This window comes from Phascolarctos cinereus, unplaced genomic scaffold (genome assembly GCF_003287225.1).
Source record: "Phascolarctos cinereus isolate Bilbo 61053 unplaced genomic scaffold, phaCin_HiC Scaffold_4;HRSCAF=312, whole genome shotgun sequence".
Taxonomy (NCBI): Eukaryota; Metazoa; Chordata; class Mammalia; order Diprotodontia; family Phascolarctidae; genus Phascolarctos; species Phascolarctos cinereus.
Window position 1 is genome coordinate 680,464,230 of NW_027555847.1, and position 20,827 is coordinate 680,485,056.

Genomic DNA, 20,827 nt, shown 5'->3' on the forward strand with positions numbered 1-20,827 from the left:
GGTGACATGGTCAGAACCAGGCTTTAGGAAAATCATGTTGGCAGTTGGATGGAGCCTGGGTTGGAGAGGAGAGAGCTCTGAGGCCCAGAGACCAATTAGGAGGCTATTGTAAGAGTCAAGGGGAGAGGCAGTGACAGCCTGAACCAGGGCAGTAGAACAGAGCTTTGGCCAGATTCAGGAAATACTGTAGAGGTAGAAACAGAAGATTTGGCAACTGAATGTTATAGTGGCTGAGGGAGAGCGAGGAGTGGAAGATGGCCCCAGTGTTATAAACAGGGGTGAGGGGAAGGTGCTGACGGCCTCAACAGCAGTAGGGAAGTGGGGAAGAGAGGCAGTTTAGCATGTCTGTGGGACATTGAGTTGGAAACAGGGTGAAGGTTCTTCATTTGAGCCTCAAATTGTTTTTTTTAAACATTTCAATAATGATTTCAATATAACTGGTATAAATAAATGTATTTTATTTTATGCATTTAAAAATATTATTCTTGTTTTAAACATGTAATTGGGAAAATATTATATTAAAAATATTATTCTGAGAAGGGGTCCAAGGCACAAAAAAAAAGATTAAGAACTCCTTCAACAGGGAGTCAGCCACTTGAGACTAAAGCTCAGAAAGAGAGACTAGGGCTAAATATGTAAACATAGGAGTCATCTACATGAAGATGAGAATTAAACCCATGGGGACTGATAAAGTCATCAAGGGAGCAAGTATAGAGGGATAACATACATATTTCTATCATGTTTGAAGTCTTTTACTTCGAAAGGGGAATTTTTTAAAAGATAATTTATTGATCTTTTGTTTTTACATCATCTAAATTTCCCAATGTATTCCCCCTCCCGTTACTGGAGAGCTCTCTTATATGATTTTTTTTTTGCTTTATTTTGGGGGGGGTGGGCAGTGGGGGTTAAGTGACTTGCCCAGGGTCATACAGCTGGTAAGTGTTATATGTCTGAAGCTGGATTTGAACTCAGGTCCTCCTGAATCCAGGGCCGGCGCTCTATCCACTTCACCACCTAACTGCCCCCCTTGATTTTTTTTAAAAGAAAAAAAAATTCCTCAAAACTCACCCGCGGTAGCACAAACAAAAAAGCTGACATTATATGCAGTTTTTTCACATCTCCTCTTTGGGGCCAAGCATGGTCATTACAATTCTGAGGCAATGACCTTTGACTGTTTTTGTTATTTTATTTACATTGTTGTGTTCTTGTGTTCATTGTTTTCCTGTTCTTTCTTCTTCTACTTCAGTTCATATAAATCTTTTGATGTTTCTCCATATTCGTATCCATTCTTAAGCATAGACTATTCCATTGTAATCACACGTTTAGCCATTCTCCAATTGATGGGCATCTACTTTGTTTCCAAATCTTTTCTACCACAAAAAGTGATACTATAACTATCTTAGTGTAGAGGCATCGAGGGCTGGGTCTAGAATTTGGAAGACCTGAGTTTAAAAATGGACTCAGACACTTACTATGTGACTGGGGGCAAGTCACTTAACCTTTGTTTGCCTCAGTTTCCTCAACTGTAAAATAGAGGTAATATCACCTACTTTGGAAGGCTGTTGTGAGGACCAAACATGATGATATTTGTAAAAGCACTTAGCACAGTGCCTGCCACATAGTAGGTTCTTAATAAATGCTTGTTCCCTTCCCCTCCTCCCTGGTATATATTTTTTAGTCATTTTTCAGTTGTATCAGTCTCTTCATGATCCCTTTTGGGTTTTTCTCGGTAGAGATACTAGAGGAGTTTACCATTCCCTTCTCCAGCTCATTAGACAGATAAGGAAATTGAGGCAAACAGGGTTACGTGATTTGCTAAGAGTCATACCACTAGTAAGTGTCTGAGGTCAGATTTGAACTCAGGGCTATCCCAACTCCAGGCCAGGTGCTGTATCCACTGCACCACCTAGCTGTCTTCCTTGAGGTATATGCCTAAGAATAAAATCTCTGGGTCAAAGGGTGTGGGTGGTTTAGTCGGTTTCTTTCCATGATTCCAAATTGCTTTCAAAACAGATGGACCAATTCAAACTTCCACTGACAACATATAGGTATGCATTTCCATCTTCCCATAGTCTCTTAAACATCAACAATGCTTATCTTTTGCCATCTTTAAAAGGTACATTCTTATGCCTCTATTACATGAATCTTTCACAATAGGACTCAGTGCCAGAGCTTTGAGCTTCACCTCTACGGAAGTCCCACTAATACTTTCTCCATACAAGGCAGCAGCTGCTGAGAGAACAGGTTTAGCAGGGGGTCTTTTGTTCAGTACTTCAGATATGGGAGTGACCTTGCATTTATGAGTGTGCCAGGGCACATATATGGGAGGCAGCCAAAGCGGGACCCTGTTATACAGTTCTACCTTACTCCTTCCTTTGACCGCCCAACTTCTCAGGTCAGTGGTCTCTTTCTCACCGCCGCTCACTCCTCAAGCCTTGGCAATATGGTTTCCACTCTTATTATTGGACTCAAGGTGCTTTCTGAAAAGTCACCATGGCTACAATCACCAAATCCGAGGTCTTATTCTCAGCTCTCATACTCTTTGATCTCTCTGCAACATTTGACACTGCTGACCAATACCTCTTTTTATATGGCATCTCCTCACTTGGCTTCTGCGATGTGACACTTTATACCTCTCTGCCCACTCCTCCTCTGTCTTCTTTGCTGGAAGTTCTGACACCTCTCCTGAAAATACAGGCATTTTCCCATTCTTTGCCCTCTTCTTTTCTAGAGGCAAAATCGTGGGTAGTGAAAAGAGCGTCAAATGTAGAGTTAGAGGTTGTTTCAGTCACATCTCCTTCTCCATGACCCCATTTTGGGGTTTTCTTAGCAGAGATGCTGGAGTGGTTTGCCATTTCCTTCTCCAGCTTGTTTTACAGGTGAGGAAACTGAGGCAAACAGGGTAAAGTGACTTGCCTAGGGTCACCCAACTAGTGTCTGAGGCCAGATTTGAACTCCTGAAGAAGAGTCTTCCTGATTCTAAGCCACTCTGCGTACTATGGTGCCACCTACCTGCCCATTAGAGTTAGAGGGCCTATGTTCAAATCTCAGCTATGCTGTTTAATACCTATCTGATCTTTGGCAAATCCTATACTCTCTCTGTGCCTCCCTCCTTTTTTTTTCTATTTCAAATCCTTTATTTCACAAACTTAAACATTAATAAAAGTTGAGTAGATTGTAAATTAAAGAATTTTTTTTGTTGTTGTTTTCTTTTTTCTTTTTCTTTTTTAATTTTTTGCTAGGCAATAGGGTTAAGTGACTTGCCCAGGGTCACACAGCTAGTAAGTGTTATGTGTCTGAGGCCGGATTTAAACTCAGGTCCTCCTGACTTCAGGGCTGGTGCTCAATCCACTGCACCATCTAGCTGCCCCCTGTTTTTTTCTAAGATGCTTCTTTTGTAAAGGAATCAGAAGTGGCAACTATGCTAAAAAAAAAAAATCTGTAAAATAAGGGAGCTAGAACATCTAATCTCTAAGGTCCCTTTCAAAATAAGTTCCTACAATCAATTCCACTACCATCTAGAATTTGTTATGGATGATTTTGGTTTTGTATCACTTTAATTTTAGAACTATGTCCTTCCCAAAGAGACCTTCCTTAGGAAACAAACAAACAAATTAAAAAGAAAGAGAAAAAAAACAGTTCAGGAAAACTAACCAGCAGATCAATGGAGTCTGATAACATATGCACTGTTCCATACCCATAAGTCACCACACACACACACACACACACACACACACATACACACACACGTGAAGGGAAGTGCATTATCTCATCTCTTTTTCAGGGTGGGGAGTTTAAATTATTTCGTAATTACACAACATGTTCAGTTTTATTTTTTGTTCTTTCCGTAGTCATTTTGTACATTGTTTCCTGGTTTGGTTCTGTTGGTTACATTCTGTATCAGTACGTTTCCCATACTTTTCTGAATTCTTCATACTGGTCATTTCTTGCAGTGAGGAAATATGCCCTCCCATGCATCTACCACAATTTGTTAAGCCATTCCCCTATTGATGAACATCTAATTTATTTCCAGTTCTTTGCCACCACAAAAAGTGCTGATATGAATATTTTGGTGAATCTTGAGCCTTTTTTTTTAATTGTCTTCAACCACCTTGGACCTGGCAAGGAAATCATCACTTATTCAGCCCCTACTATATCCAAGGCACTGTAATATATACCAGGAGATAAAAAAGAAAAAAAAAAAAAGAAATCCGTCTCTGCCTCAATTAGCTTGAATTCTTCTAGAAGGTTACAAAGCATGCACTGATAAGTGAATACAAGGAAATTTGACAGGGGCAGCTTGGTGGTGCAGTGGATAGAACACCAGCCCTGGAGTCAAGAGGACCAGAGTTCAAATATGACCTCAGACACTTACCAGCTGTGTGAGTCAAGTCACAACCCCAGTTGCCTCCCAAAAAACAAACAAACGAAATTTGAGGAAGATAAGAACTCTAATAGCTAGGGTTGATCGGGAGGGTTTCCTAAAGGAAGTGATATCTGAGAAGACTTGAAGGAGAAAATTCTGAGAACCATGAATACATGAAGGGTGGGAGTCCAGTTTCGCAGGAACACAGAATGTATGATGGGGAGCAATATGAAATCATGTTGGAAAGGTAGGTTGGAGACAGACTGTGGAGAATGTTAAATGTCATGTTGAGAATTTTATATTTTATCATAGAGACAATAGGGAGCTATGGAAGACTTAGGAGCATAGACAGCTTTTTGCCTTAGGAGGATTGATTTGACAGCTGTGTGGAAAAATGGACTGATTGGAGACTGGAAACAGGGAGACCAATTAAGAGACTACTAGGGGCAATTAGGAAGCGCAGTGGATAGAGCACTGGCCCTGGAGTAAGGAGGACCTGAGTTCAAATCCGGTCTTAGACCAGACTCTCGACACTTACTAGCTGTGTGACTCTGCGCAAGTCACTTAACCCCAATTGCCTGGGGGGGGGGGAGACAGACAGACAGACAGACACTACTACTTTAGGTAAGAGATGATGAGAGCTTGAACAACAGTAGTGACTGTGTAAGTGGAGAGAATTAGACAAATACTATAAATGATGTGGAGATTAACAATTATATCCTTAATGTGAATGATTTAAGAAATGACTAAGAAAACAAAGCCTAAAATTTGATATATACGAGAGATATATTTAAAACAGAGACACAAAGTAAAAAATTAGGACTAGAACAATATCTGCCTTTTTTTTTTGGCTGGGCAGTAGGGTTAAGTGACTTGCCCAGGGTCACACAGCTAGTAAATATCTGCTTTTTTTTAAAATAAAGCATTTCAAAAAAAAAGCAAAAATTGCAATCATGATTTTAGATAAAGCAATAATTAAAATGAATAATTTAAGGAAAAACAGGGAAACTACATTATACTTAAAGACATCATAAATAATGAACCAATAGCATTATTGAATATGTGAATATGCTGGCATAGTTATTTCTTGGCATGAATATGTGCTTGAACATATTGTCTGATTTCTTGAAGAAAAAGTCAGATGAATTGCAAAGGAAAAAAAGGACATTGATTGGAAGGGAAGGGGGAGGGCAGGAAAGGGAAATGGAATAAGTATCTATATAACACCTACTAAGTGCCAGGCACTAGGCTAAGTGCTTTATAAATATCTCATTTGCTCGTCTCATCATAACAACAATCCTTTAAGGTAAGTACTGTTATTAATTCCATTTTACAGTTGAGGAAACTGAGATCAACAAAGATTAAGTGACTTGCTCAGGATCACACAGCTAAGTGCCAGAATCTAGATTTGAACTCACTTCTTCCTGACGCCGTACCCAGCACTCTAGTCACTGTGACACCTAGCTGCCTAAGAAAATTATTGCAGAAAATTCTTAATACTTGTAGAGCTAGATACTTCTAATGGAAAGATAAAGAAGGAAAATATAGAGCTGAACAAATTACTGGAAAAATAAAATTGAAGAGATTTATGATAATTTCTAGATGGGAATATGAAAGAAAAATTTATACATTTATCTATCATCTATCTATTGTCCATCCATCCATCCATCCATCCATCCATCCATCTATCTCTCTCTATCTCTCCATCCATCTTTCTGTATCTATCTATCTATCTATGTACCTATCTGACCATCCATCCATCTATTTATCTATCTCTCAGCATCACATAGCACTTTGACCAAAAAAAAAAATGTTGATCCTGTGCTAGAATGCATAAATCAGTGTGAAAGGGCAGAAATAGTAAGTCTGTCTTTTCCAGGCCACAATGCAGAGAGAAGCAGAACTGACAAGATTTGGTGGCAGATTGCATATGGGAGGGAGGGTGTATATAAGGGAAAAGGACTGGGAAAATGGTGGTCCCCTCATTAGAAATGGGGAAATTTGGAGGATGGACAGATTTAGGGGTTAAAAAAATAAAGAACTCTGTTTTGGATATGGGACAGGTGGTGTGGTCTAATTGTAAACTTGGTGGCTAGTATAGTAGTAATAATTTTCCATACCAGACTTATTTCCCTGTTTTCTGACAAAGAAGGCTCTGTCCATTAGTTGATTGGTTGACTAGGAAGTGTAGTACATGATTTAGCCAGTGGATGGCTCCTCTCTCAAGCCACTACCTTAGTGGTTTCAGCAGAGTAAAGAGTGTACATCTGTTTGTTGGCTTTCACGATGGCTGGAATAGCCCTGTTGCTGAACACCAGGTGCTCATTTGTAAGCTCTCAGAATAATAAACCTTTCTCAAGCTTGCAGGTGGTGGCGCCCTAGCTGGAATCATCATTTAGCCTAGGGAAAAAGAAATGGAGTATCACTGTGAGAAATTAATATTATAGAAACTTCAGTTTGGGACTAAGCCTGCATTTTGGGAAATACCCTCTTGGTCAACTGAACCCATCTGTAAAACTGGGAAGACTGACTTTTTAGCTGCCACATGGTTTATTAAACACAGCACAACAAAGCAAAGCTGTCACAAAGCCAAATTGTGAAGAAGTTACGTTGTCTGATCATTTCTACTCCCAAACCTCCTCCAGGCTGCTGGTAGATAGGGAAGGGGGGAGGGAAGAGATTGCAAGGTGGGAACTTGCCCAAATCAATTCTGCAAACAATCAGAAAATGGGAGGAGCATTCGGGCGTGCCAAGCCAAGGCTAAGCCAACACTGCCCCAGTCACGTGGGTCTGGCCACAGGTGGGCAGAAACGAGGCTGTGAGAAATTGTATAACTATAGTCATCCTTCTTGCTCTCCTTCCAAGCCAAGCTGTCCAGAGAAAAGATAACGTACAATCAAACAATCAGTCAACGAGTATTTATGATGTGTTTACTCTGCATCAGGCAGTGTGCTAAATACTAGAGATGCAAAATAAAAACCAGTCCCTGACCCCAAGGAGCTTACATTCTGGAGGGAGCAACATGTACATAAACATAAAGGGGTGTGTGTGTGTGTGTGTGTGTGTGTGTGTGTGTGTGTGTGTGTGTATTCAAGGAAGAGGGGGATCTACATTAGCAGATGAGGAAATCAGAAAAAGGTCTCCCACAGAGTCCTGAGCTTGAAGGGACCCAGTACATACCAAGAGGTAAAAGTAAGAATGCAGAACATTCCAGGTCTGTTTTTGTTCAGCAGTTTTTCAGTCACATCCGACTCTCTTGGGGTTTTCTTGGCAAAGATACTAGAGCAGTTTGCCATTTCCTTCTCCAGCTTAATTGACAGATGAAGAAACTGAGGCAAACAGGGTTAAGTGACTTGCTCAGGGTCATACAGCTAGGAAGTGTCTGAGGTCAGATTTGAACTTTCCTAACTCCAGGGCTAACAGTCTATCTACTGCACCAACCAGCTGCCCGTTCCAAGTACAAGGCATACTCAATGCAAAGGTGTAAAGACAGAGGATGGAGCATCCTGGGTGAGGATTAGCAAGCAGGCCAGCTTGGCTGGCTCCTCCAGGATCTGGAGGAAAGGAATTCCTAAGAAAGCTGGAAAGGTAGGAAGGGACTAGGTTGTGGAGAGCTTTAAATCCTAAGACAGAGGAGCTGGATGAGACAAATCCATTTTCCTTTAGAGTCTTTCTAAAAACCATGGCCCTTGGTTTGCCCAAAAAGGAAGGATTCTCCTTACATCCTCCTCTTAGGAGCCTTGGCTTTCTTCAGCTCACGAGCCACCCCCAAACAAGTAGCCATTTCCTGATCCCCTCCTCAAATTTTTGTTGTAACTTGTGACCTCAAGTTCGCCTCCCCATCACTTACCCAGCCCCAAGATTCCATCTAGCCTCACACAGACTGGGCTCCATCAGTCCTAAGGTCTGACCCTCTCTTCCCCTCCCCCCAAAAAGGGTCAGTATCTCTCTTTGGCTGATCACTCATCCTTGGTGTTATTCCAGGAAAAACTCTAAATGCAGCTTACGTTGAGCTCATGTTTAGGTTTTCCCAAATGTGGGTTTACAGGATCCCATCCTCTATAGGTACTCGAAGTGGCAATGCAGACCACGGAACACAGACTCCTGGAAGCCCAGAAATAGATCCTGAAATAAAGCCCATCAGCTTCCCTCAAAAGGAAATTGAATTTGCTGGGAGAACATTGCCACTGAGGCCCTTTGACATTATAATGGATCCATAGGCCTCCAGCAGGATTCTGCACAATCCCTTTCAGACTTACCTTCACCTGGTGATGTGGATCCCTCCCTCACTCCCCCAAGACACTTAACCTCTGTCTGCTTCAGCTTCCACTATGGCTCTATAACTATACCTAAATATAAAATGGGGATAATAACAGCACCTACCTTTCAGGGTCGTTGTGAGGATCAAATAAGATAATATTCATAAAGTGCGTAGCTCAGTGCCTGGCACATATTAGGTGCTAAATAAACGTATATTCCCTTCCCTTTCCCCGTCTCATCCTTGCCTCCCTGCTTCTGGTCTCTCTCCCTCCACCTCACCCTTCATAGACCCAGGATGCAAACATGCATTGGGCCGTTGGACACTCATCATTTTCCCCCAGGCCTGCACTCCCCTAATATGATTTATTAGATTTGCCTCAAGAGTAAGACACCGCTCAGTAATTCCGTGTGTGATCCTCTTCATTTCCCAAGGAACAAGCCCCCCCAACTTCATCAAGTTGATTGGGGAATTCTCCAAATTGATCAGGGACTTTCCTAATCAATCTGGCATGACACGTATGTACTTAACCTGGTTGCATCAAGTAAGAGTCAGAGGGCCTGGGTTTGAATCTCTTCTCTGCTACTAATGGACTGAATGTGAAACTGGGCAAGTCACTTCTCATCTTTCTGGGCCTCAGTTTCCTCATCAGGAAAATGAGGGATTGGGACCAGATGACCTCTGAGGTCAATCCCAGCTCTAGAGCTCGGATCCTATAGATTCCTCAAGTGTAACTTAAGCCTTTTGAAGACTGTGACTATTTTTCATTTTGTCATCGTTTTCTTATCTTTCCATTATGCCAGTGCTTAGCACGGTACTGGTCTTAAATGCAGTAGGCATCTAATAAATGCTCGTTGGCTTGGATTGCACTTGTTCAGGAATGGATTGGTCTAGATGGACTCTGAGATTCTGTGAATGCTTATGGAGACTCTGGTCTGTCCACATTCTATGTCTTGACAATCTCCCTTATTTTTTTCATTAAAATATTTTTAATTATTCTTTTAAGTATTTTCCCCACTTGACAGTATTTTATTTTTTCCAATTACCTGTAAATATGGCTTTCAACATTCCCTTTTATAAGATTTTGAGTTCCAAATTTTTTCTCCCTCCCTCCCCTCCCCAAGATGGCAAGCAATCTGACATAGGCTATATACGTACAATCATATTAAACATAATTCCACATTAGTCATGTCGTGAAAGAAGAATCAGAACAAAAGGGGAAAACCATGAGAAAGGAAGAAAAAGAGAGAGAGATGCCATAGTTTGGCATCTGAATCTGCATCCAGACTCCATAGTTCTTTTTCTGGATGTGGATAGCTTTTTCCATCATGAGACTTTTGGAGTTGTCTTAGATCCTTGTATTGCTGAGAAGGGCTAAGTCTACCAAAGTTGGCCATCACACAATGTTGCTCTTTTTTAAAAATTTATTTATTTTTAGTGTTCAACATTCACTTCCATAAGATTTTGAGTCTTGAATTTTCTTCCCCTCTCATTTCTCCCCCCGCCCCACAATGCTGTTCTTACTGTATACAACGTTCTCCTGGTTCTGCTCACTTCTCTCAGCATCAGTTCATTCAAGTCTTTCCAGGTTTTTCTGACATCTGCCTGTTCATCATTTCTTACGGAACGATAGTATACCATTCCATTCATACACCACAACTTATTCAGCCATTCCCCACTTAATGGGCATCCCCTCAATTTCCAATTCTTGGTCACCACAGAAAGAGCTGCTATAAGTATTTGTGTACATGTGGGTCCTTTGCCCTTTACAATCTCCCTTACTTTTAATTGCCCCATGTGTTGGGTGACACAGAGCTGTCGCCCAACCAGCTCCCGCCTCTCTCTATCCAGAGTTCCATTCCTATATGCTTTAACTATATCGTGTACAGCTCTGCTTGCTTACTGGTCCCTTCAATTATTGTCTCAGAACCAAATTCATCATTGACACCGTCCCCAAACAAATCCCAATTTAGCTCTTTGTCCCAACCTTCCTTGTTTCTATTCAAGGCACCACCATCCACTCAAGGTTGGCCCCTCCTCCTTCTTCACATCTCATTCATCACCAAGTCCTGCTGATTGCAACTCCATGACACTTCTCTTGAAAGAGAACAACGTGACATAGTAGGTAGAGTGCTAGACTTGGGAGTCAGAAAGACCTGGGTTCAGATCCTGCCTCTTGACACTTGCTACCTGTGTGACCCTAGGCCAGTCATTTAACTTTGTTGAGCTTCAGTTTCCTTCTATGTAAAATAAAGATAACATGCAATATTGGCTTCATAGGGCTACCTTGAGGATTAGTTGAGATAATGTATGGGGAGGTGCTACATAAGTGTAGGTTACTAGAGCATCGGGCCTTAAGTCAGGAAGACCTGAGTTCAAATTTGGTCTCAGATTAGGGGAAAGGATATTCAGAATGTACCTTGTCTTGGGGTTAGGGGAGGGATGAGATGGGGAGAAAATTTGAAACTCAAAATTTTGTGGAAGTAAATATTGAAAACTAAAAATAAATAAAATAATGAATCAAAAAAAATTTTTAAAAATAAAAAATAAAAAAATAAATTTAGTCTCAATTAGCTGTGTGACTCTGGGCAAGTCACTTTACCGCTGTCTGCCTCAGTTTCCTCATCTGTAAAATAGACAGTTAGGTGGCATACAGTGGACATTGTGCTGGGCCTAGAATCAGAAGACTCCTCTACCTCAGTTCAAATCAAGCCTCAGACACTTACTAGCTGTGTGACCCTGGGCAAGTCATTTCACCCTGTTTGCCTCAGTTTCCTCATCAGTAAAAATGAGCTGGAGAAGGAAAGGACAAACCACTCCAGTATCTTTTTTTTAAAGGCAATTGGGGTTAAGTGACTTGCCCAAGGTCACACAGCTAGTAAGTGTGTCAAGTGTTTGGTCTGAGGCCGGATTTAAACTCAGGTCCTCCTGACTTCAGGGCCGGTGCTCTATCCACTGTGCCACCTAACTGTCCCCAACTTCAGTATCTTTGCCAAGAAAACCCCAAATGGGGTCAGGAAGAGTTAGGCACAGCTGAGCAACCAAAAAAATGAGGATAATAATAGCACCTACCTCACAGAACTGTTGTGAGGTCAAATGAGATAATATTCTTTTTCAAAAAATTATTATTTTTTACATTCATTTAAACAATTTTTTAAAATTAAATTCTTTCACTCCCTCCAGTCCCTCCCTCACCATTGAGAAATAATAAAATATTCTTACAGTGCCCAGCATAGTGCCTGGTACATAGTATACATTTTATAAATGCCTTCTCCTTCTCATCCTCTCATCATGGACTACTGGCCTCCTTGTTTCTGATCTCTTTCTCTCTAAGCCATTCCTCATAGATCCAGAATTATTTTCTCAAAACATGTCCCTCTTCTGTTCAGACACCTTCAATAGCTCCCAATTGCCTTATTTAAACATTAAAAAAAAGTCCATACTTTTCCACTTGGCATTTGTCACCAACCCAGCTGTCCAACTTATCTCCCCTTGCCTCCCTTTGAGGAATCTCCCTATTCCAGTCAGACTGGTTTATTACCAGCCTCCCAAACAAGCTGTCCACCTCTAGACAATTTCCCCTTCCTCTTTCTCAGAACGTTCCTGCATTGCCTTCCCACATGCTCAGCCTATCCAAATCCCCATAGGGCCAAGTCAAATATTACCTCCTCTGCTGAGCCTTCCTTGATTTCCCCCTTCCTGAACTCCTACAGCCCATCTTCCAGTGAATCATATCCGGCATTATGACAGCTCATCCCTTGTTGTCTTGAGGTTATTTACATCTTGCCCTGTCATGTAATCTTGCCATGTGCGTGTGCAGGGTGCCAATGACGCTGTGGGTTTCTGAGGGCAGGGGAAAGATGATTGATTCATCATGCATCTCCCGTCCCTCTCTTATCTTCCTTCCCTGTACCTGCCTGTGCTCAATCTCAGAATCTCAGCTACAAGGAACCAACTAGTTTAACCCAGGCATGAGCATCAATCCCCCCTCTAGTATACCCAATATTGGGTCATCTAGCCAGTGAGGATCATCCCCTCTTCTTCCTGAAGCAGCTGATATACCCTTCCCCTTTGGATAAGAGAATTTATTGAATTTATTCACAGAACTTAGGGTATTCGGGATGGAAGGGACTAAAAGCCAACCACTTCATTTTACACAAGAGGAAATAATAATTGTCATTTATACAGTGCTTTAAAGTTGACAGACATAATATATATATATTATATAATTCGATCCTTTAGATAACCCTGTAGATAAAGACTGTGGATTTCATTATCTCCATTTTACAGATTGAGACTCTGAAAAGTTTAGTCCCTTGGACAATCACAAGCGGGGTTCAAATGCAAGGGCTTTGTGTTCTTTCCAAGGTCACAGAAACAGCAGCTTCATTCCCTCCTACTGCATGCACTGGGCTAAGGGAGAGGGGGTCAGCTTCAGTTTATTTTGCCACACGTAGTGAGGATGGCCAGATTGTCCTGGGTCCTGCTGACCCACTTTTGAGGCCTATGTTTTGGCAATGAGGATATCTCCCCCATGCAAGGGGACATAAAAACAAAATTAAGAGGGAGTCCGCACAGAGATATCATCAATGCTACAAAAAACAACCCTTACATGAGGGGGCATGTGTTTGGAGGAAGCACTGAATATAGATATTATATGTTACATAGATAGCATCAGCACCGGATCGAAGTCCTCTTCAGTGGGTCAACAAGCACCAAGGACAATAACGCTCGGGCACACACCCCTATTCCCCCCCCCGCCCCCCCGCATGCATCTTTCCAGGATGTGTGAGTCGGCCCAGAAACAAGGACACTCTGCCATGTCCTTCTGAAGTAGTAAGCAACTGTTGCCAAAGGAAACAGACGAATTCAAATTGAACCAGCCTTTATTTATTGACTACCTGCTTCGTGCCAGGACCCGTGCTGGGCATACGTGCTGGGCAGCCTAAGGCAAAAAACAAAAACAAAACAAAGAGCTGTCCTCAAGTAGCTCTCGCTGCCACTGAGTCACGGCACTGCGTTCGTTCGTGCCTGCGGGCTCTAGGTCATGCTTTTCATTTGGGTGTAATGGTGGTCCAAGAGTGGAAGCATCTGCCCACCCACTCATCCTCTCTCCAGCGGGCAAAGCCTCGGACACCCGAAGTCTTCCCTGCCCGGCAAATCCTGACAAAGCCTTGGGTGGAAAAGACTCGGGCTCCCGGAGGCTGGAGGTGACGGCGGGTGGAACAACGGACCTCCGAGGCCATCTAAGCCCAGGCTGTATGTGAACAGGAAGCCCCTGTAGAAAGCGTGAGACACTCGGTCAGCCTTTTCATGACAGGGAGCTCGTTACTTGCAGGGGCCAGCCCTTCCACTCGCGGCAGCTCTCCTAGCTCGGGGGCTGTTTCTCTCGTGGAACTGAAACCTTTGCACGTTCCACCAGGGTCTGCCCTCGGGGGCCAAGAGGAATTCTCGAGGACAGCTGGGGTCATGCCCCAACCCCCAGCCTTCTCCTCTCCAGGATGAACACGCCCAGTTCCTTCATAATAAATTCTTTAAAAAAAAAAAAAAGCTCGTCGGGTTGGATCGGCCTCGGGTCCTGCCCAGCTAAGCTGACCCACTTCCCTGTCTCGCCTCCCAGTTGCCACCCCCTATTCCCACCCTAGTCTTCACCTCCTACCCTAGCCCCGCCCTCACCAGTTCAGGGGGGGGGGGTGCGTGGACGTCACAAAAAAAACCCAAAACAAAACAAAACAACAAACCCAACCACACGGGGCCGCCACCGGCTCCAACGCCTACCCATCCCTGCAGCCCCCCTCCCTGCGTCCCCCAGCAGAGGCGTCTGGGGGTTGTAGTCCCGACTGGGGCGACTGCGGCCTGAGCCTGGGGGCGAAACCCAATCGCGGCTGAGGCGCGCCTGCGCGCTCGGCCCCCCTCTCCTCTCCCCCTTGGATAGGCCGGTCGGGAGGGGGGGGAACGGGCTCGCGGTAGCCGGCGGGGTGGCGCAGGCGCAGGCGCAGGCGCAGGCGCAGGCGCAAGCGTGGGCAAAGGCAGTCAGTCGGGCAAGAGGGCTAGACAGGCAGAGCGGGAGGGCGGGCAGGTAGACAGGCGGGCAGCCCGGCGCAGGCGTCCCAAAGCCGGCGGGCCGGAGCGGACCACAGTTCCCGGTGTGCCCCGCGCGGGCAGCGGCCTGAAGAGAAGGGGAAGGGGAAGGGGAAGCAGAAGGAAGAGGAGGCGGCTGCTGAGGGCGGGCTGAAGTGAGGGCGAGGCCAGGGGAGGAGAGGGCGGAGCGGGGGGCCGGGCCGGGCTGGGCTGGGCTTGGGGGGGAGCGGGGATCTAGAGCGAGTGGAGCGCTCGGGGGTTCAGGGCTCGGAGGCGGCGGCGGCTCCCGGCAGTGGCGGCGGCGGCTCCTCCTCCCCCCCTACCCAGAGCGTTCGGCCCGGCCCGTCACGCGAGCCCGGGGCGGCCGTGCGGCCTAGTTCCCCCGACGCGGCCCAGCCCGGTCCCTCGACCTCGGCCCCCGCCCCCGCCGCTGCCGCTGCCGCTGCCGCCGCCTCCCTTACCCCCGCTGCTGCCGCGGCCACTGCCTCCGTCTGCACCGCCATGGCCCGGCCGCTGGTGCCCAGCTCGCAGAAGGCGCTGCTCCTGGAGCTCAGGGGGCTGCAGGAGGAGCCGGTCGAGGGCTTCCGGGTGACCCTGGTGGACGAGGGCGACCTGTACAACTGGGAGGTGGCCATCTTCGGGCCCCCCAACACCTACTACGAGGGCGGCTACTTCAAGGTAAGGCGGAGAGCAGCCCGGCTTCTAACGTGGGGGCCCGGCCACCCCGTGGGGTTCCTTCGCCTGCCACCCCCCACTTCCGTGGTAGGCTCCCCATCTCCACCGCCACCCCCCGCCGTGGTAGATTCCCCGTCTCTTACCCCTTACCCTCCCACGGTAAGTTCCCCCATCTCTTACCCCCCCCCGTGGTAAGTTCCCCACGTCTTATTCTCCCCCCATTATAGATTCCCTATCTCTTCCCACCTGGTAGGTTCCCCATCTCTTACCCCTCCCGTGCTAAATTACCCCATCTATTACCTCTGCCCATCGATTGCCCATCTCTTATCCAGCTCCCATAATAGATTCCCCTTCTCTCTCCCCCAATATGGTAGGTTCCCCCATCTATTACATTCCATAGTAGATTTCCCATCTCTTATTCTTCCCCATGGAAGATTCCTCATCTCTTATTCTCCCCCATAGTAGATTCTCCATTCTCCCCTCCATGTAGGTTCCCCTGTCTCTTACTACCACCACCCCTCATGATAGATTTCCGCATATCTTACTTGCCCCATCTTTTACTCCTCTCCATGGTAGATTCTTCCATCTCTTACCCCCCCCCCATAGTGGATTTCCCATTTTATTTCTTACCTCACCCAATGGCAGGTGGTTCTGCCCCTACATAATTTCCCACCTTCTTTTACACACATCACCAATGATGATTGGTTTCCAATCTTTTATATTTCCTCCTCTCATGGTAGGTTCTTAACATTTCTTTCACATGAAGGGTTGATTGAATGTCTCTTCTCTCATATATACAACAGGATAGATTTTCTTCTCCTTTGCATATATGTAGAGTGGATTCTACAATACACATGCAGACACAGGCATGGCAGATTCTATTTCTCCCTTTCTCCTCTCCCACACACATGCAGGCTAGATCTTTCCCAACGATATGAACACACAGAGAGAGGATAAATTCTCCCACATTTACATGCATAAACATATAGCAGTTCTCACGTGATACATGTACTACTGTGGAGACACACATATATACTGCATTTACACAAGCATTGTGGTAGATTTTCCCATTTTACTGATGTTCATACAAAAGATTCCCCCACAGAAGAAAGGTGATAGTCTCCCCCCATATCCACACGACAGATTTTTCCCCAATATACATAGGCCCTCAGATACATGGTGTTCTCCAGCATACACGAGATAGATTGTCTGTACACACACAGGTGGTAGATTCTCCATACATACACAACACACATACATACCTAATAGACTCTCCCCATGTATACAACATGTACAATTAATGTTGTGTGTCTACCTCCCCCATACAATAGATTCTTCTGCATACATGTTAGTCTCACATATACACAAGCTAGATTCTCCATACATACAATAGATTTTCTTCTTAATGTCATACATAGAATAGATTTCTACATGCACACACAGATGATAGATTCTCATTTCTTATATACATGCATGATCTCTCATCTCTTACACAAGCACACAATAGATTCTGTTATCTCTTTCACACTTGCATGATATTTTCCCTTATATGCACATACAGAATAAATTTTCCTATCTCTTACACACATGCATGACAGATTCTCCCATCTTATATGCACACAGGATAGATCTCTCATCTCTTATACGCATGCACACACAGGCAAGATAGATATCTCCATCTCTTACATACAAACACACTCACTTGGGGTTGTCATCATTTCTTACACACAGCACAAGTACACAGAGAATAGGTTTTCCTATGTGTTATATACAAAGACTGGATTCTTCCATCATACATGTCCTAGAATTCTCCTATCTTTTATACACACACACACACACACACACACACACACACACACACACACACACAGAGTTCCTCTCTCTCTTAGACACACATCACGCTAAGTACCCCCATCTCTTATATAAATATGCTACATTCCCTTATCTTATGCACAGGCATACATTCCTATATATTCTTGGTTCACACAACAGATTTTCGTATCTTACATGAGTAGTTACCCTATCTTTTATATGGGCATGTGTGCACACACAAACATGACCCCATCCAGTAGAGGTGCCTCCTCCTCTTAGACACACCCCACAGCCATTTCCCAGGTTACTCTCTTCTTTACCACATACACACAACATACTTAGCTTTCCAACTCACTTCTTCTATAAGGTACTTTATTTTTATTATTCCCCCCCACCCCCCCCACCCAAAAAACAATTGTTCCCAGGTATAGTCTGAATTGCCTCTCTTACCTCCCCCTCCCCCACTTTAATTTTTTCCTTTCCTTTACCATATGTCCCCAGGACAAGTCCATTCATTTTTTTTCTTCTTACTCCTGAATCACTACCCCCACTTCTAATGACATTTTTTTTCCTGTCTTCTCTAACCCTAAAAGAAAAGGATACTCTTCTTTGTTCTCATTTAGGGGGTTGTGAGGCCCTCATGTAGGGCCTTTCATTAATTCTGGGTTTCTATTGCCCCACCTTGTTTCATGCTCCTTACCCTGTTTTCCCCTTTCCCATTCTTTTCCCCTCCCCAGAGGAAACAAAGAACCCTGGATATAGTAGCTCTCCACTCCCTCATGTGTCCTTTGGAGCTAGTGGAGTGCGAGTGCCCTATTGTTGGGGAACACAGGGTCTGGCTGGGGGAGGAGGCTGGTTTGGAGCTGAGTTGGAAGCAGGCTTTCTGTCTGCTTGCTGGACCCAGAAGACTGTTGTTACCTGGAGTCTTCCAACGAAAGCATGACAGGCTGCCCGGGCAAACCAGAAAACAACTGAGTAGCCACACTGGCATTTCAGAGATGGGGGTTCATCCTCCCCACACAAGCCAGCTCAGAAAAGGTGTCCCCTGTAGATGCAGCCCAGAGAGCAACTCAGTAACCTCTCAAGCCCCATGGGGGCAAAGAAGCTCATGTCACTTCCTGGCCAGGACCTTGTGGCTCCTTTAGCTCCTGCAAGGCCTGTGCAGAGATCTGCTGCTTCATTGGCCCCCTTAAAAATGGAACCAGACAGACTCCACTTGGGAAGGTTTGCTTTTCCTTGGATTCTTTGATAAGGATTTTAACATCCTGGGCTTTTACAAAGAAAAGTAAGGGCTTATACTTGCCCCCTAAAATAGACTTCCCATTTTCCCTCTGTTCCTCCTGAGGCCAGCAAATTCAGTTTAGTAAATGTTTGTTCTTGAGCAGTTACTCCAGAGGCCTGAGCTTTGGGGTTTCAGCAACCTTAATAATTTTTTTTCCTGTTCTTATGGGCAATACTTTGTCACCAGGAATGTTATAATTCCAAATGGTTTAAGTTTTATTCAGTCTGGTTCTATTCTGTCCCATTGTGCCCCTCCCCCCCAAAAAATGGGCTGGGGTGGGGGCTGGTGACAGGAAGATATCTGGATGAAAACTGGAGTAGGATTACCAGACAAGAGGTCAGCCCTGGTTCCATGGGCCAAGTCCAGAACCATGTATTAAAACATCTTTCTCTGAGCATGGACAGACTTTCAGACCCTAGTCTTGGTTGCAGAGCTGCTTCCCTTCCCCCTCAGCTCCAAGACATCCTGGTTTTGCCTTGGCCCAGAGTGCAGGTTGAAGCTGTGACTGAGCTGGATCAACTGGGAGAAACCACAAGAGATCAATGAGGCTGTTCTGGGGGTGGCAGGCAAGGGGAAAGCTGGTGCTGGCAAGGCAGATGTCTGTGTTTGCATTATTGTGCTAATCTTTTAACGGCTATTACCCAATGGGCCAGGGGCCCAGCTGCCAGTTTTGTAAAGGGTGTAATTCCAGAAGTCTCACATGCCAGTGTGATTGATGTTTGTTTTTGGTTTGAGGTGAGGCCTAAAGGACCTAGGGTGGGACTCAGGATGTGAACTCTGGGATGCAGACCTGGACTTGGTCTTTCAGCCTGGACCTGATTTTTTCATCTTTCCATTGAAGAGGGAATTGTTATTGGGGAATGGGACCAGCATTTCTGCTGAAAAGCTTGTCCTCTTTAGAGATGGTGAACTGCTTAACCCTTTTCTGAGAAAGCTATTTTTCCTTGCCAGGAAGCATCTGGATGTGTGGCATAACTAGAGCCAGCTCTACCTTTGATCTAGTGAATAACCCAGAATCCCACCTGTGGCCTTTGCTGACGTCTCTCTATCTGTAGTTTCATAGAATAATCTATTAGACACTGCCTCCTGGATCAGTTCCATGGATTTCATACAAGTTCATAGACTGCGTTGGAAAAGACACCTTAAAAAAGCATGTAGTCTATCCCCTTCATTTTACAGAGAAAGGAGAAAAGACCTAGAGAGAGAATCATAGACGTAGTTCACATATAGTTCAGTGTGACCATGAGTCATGTTCAAATCAACTCTGCCATTGTTCCTGGATGGGTGTGTCCTATACCCTCGTTCACTATCCATGTAACTTTTTGGACCAAAGTATTCCTCTCTGGACATTGATTCCCCTATGTATATTGCCTTCTCCATTAGAATGTAATCTCCTTGAGGATAGGAACTGTCTGTTTTTCTCTTTGTGTCTCCATGACTCTGTGAACTATTTGGCACAAAATAAGCATTTAAGAATTAAGTGCAGATTTTCCATTCATTCCTTCATGTTCATATACAGGAATGCCCTATATATGGAGGGCATAAGAATGGTATAAACCATGCCAGATGAAAGGTCTTCCAGCCTTTGCTTGAGAAGGGACTTGTCCAGGGTCACATTCCTTTTTGTTCTTGGGAAATTCTCCCATTCCGTTTGGGGGTAGGTCACCAATTTTCTGCTGAATCCTGATTAGAATGGATCTGCTAGGAGGTCTCAATCAGGATAGCTTAAGACCTCCATTCAGAAGAGATGAAGATACCTGTTATTTTACTCCTTCTTATCCAACTCTAGATATATTTTTCGGCGGGGATAGAATAGGATGAATCCCTCCTAGGGAGTATATGCTGGATGATTTTTTTTTTGTCTGCTACAGTCTTCTCTTGAAGACTGCTTTTTTCAGAACCCGGCAGCCTCAAAGTTAGCCAACTTTGTTCTCTGAATATGAAATCGGTGTTGAGAGTTGAGAATATTGTGTGTATTTGTAAGAAAGTTGGAAACTAATGGCCGTGGGCTAAGTCCCTATGCTTAACTTTTCCGAAAAAGGTTCACAGAACCTGGGGGCAGGAGGTACTGCTGGGGGTGAGTTGGCATCCAGCTGTGCCTTTGAGGGTTTATCACTGGGTAAAATGACTCTCCTGGAAGTATCTGTGATTGTCCTTTATCACAAAGAAAGGTGCCATTTGCTGGTTAACCTCTAGGCGCAGCTCCGAACTTCCTCATATGTATTTCAGGCAGCTAGGATTCAGGGCCTGGCCATCCTAAGCAGCTTCCAGTAAACAAAAACATCTGAGTTGTACTTCCTTTGTTTACCTGCTTCACCAGCTCGTCAGCCAAGGAGGAAGACAACAAAGCTGT

The 20,827-nt window shown here is 44.6% G+C and overlaps 2 protein-coding genes across 2 annotated transcripts in view; one reads left to right on the forward strand and one right to left on the reverse strand.

Moving 5' to 3' along the window:
- Positions 1–13,492: 13,492 nt before the first annotated feature.
- LOC110223368 (uncharacterized) lies at positions 13,493–15,208 on the reverse strand. The gene is made up of 3 exons (XM_078151826.1): positions 15,055–15,208; positions 14,403–14,939; positions 13,493–14,156 (listed from the first exon to the last, which is right to left on the reverse strand). The coding sequence occupies exons 1-3, from the start codon at positions 15,206–15,208 to the stop codon at positions 14,092–14,094; spliced, it is 756 nt and encodes a 251-aa protein (XP_078007952.1). The 3' UTR covers positions 13,493–14,091.
- CDC34 (cell division cycle 34, ubiquitin conjugating enzyme) overlaps positions 14,889–20,827 on the forward strand; it is a 30,430-nt gene continuing 24,491 nt past the window's right edge. The window contains exon 1 of the mRNA XM_021008984.2: positions 14,889–15,383. Coding sequence (XP_020864643.1) covers positions 15,207–15,383 — 177 coding nt within the window. The 5' untranslated portion in view covers positions 14,889–15,206. The remainder of the gene's footprint in view (positions 15,384–20,827) is intronic.

Excerpts from the sequence above, each read along its gene's own strand:
- LOC110223368 (XM_078151826.1), bottom strand. The coding sequence starts at position 15,208 with ATGGCGGTGCAGACGGAGGCAGTGGCCGCGGCAGCAGCGGGGGTAAGG. Across the intron at positions 14,940-15,054 it reads CACGGCCGCCCCGGGCTCGC|ATCCCCGCTCCCCCCCAAGC; the intron begins GTGACGGGCCGG and ends CACTCGCTCTAG. Across the intron at positions 14,157-14,402 it reads GAGGGGGGCTGCAGGGATGG|AATTTATTATGAAGGAACTG; the intron begins GTAGGCGTTGGA and ends TTTTTTTTAAAG.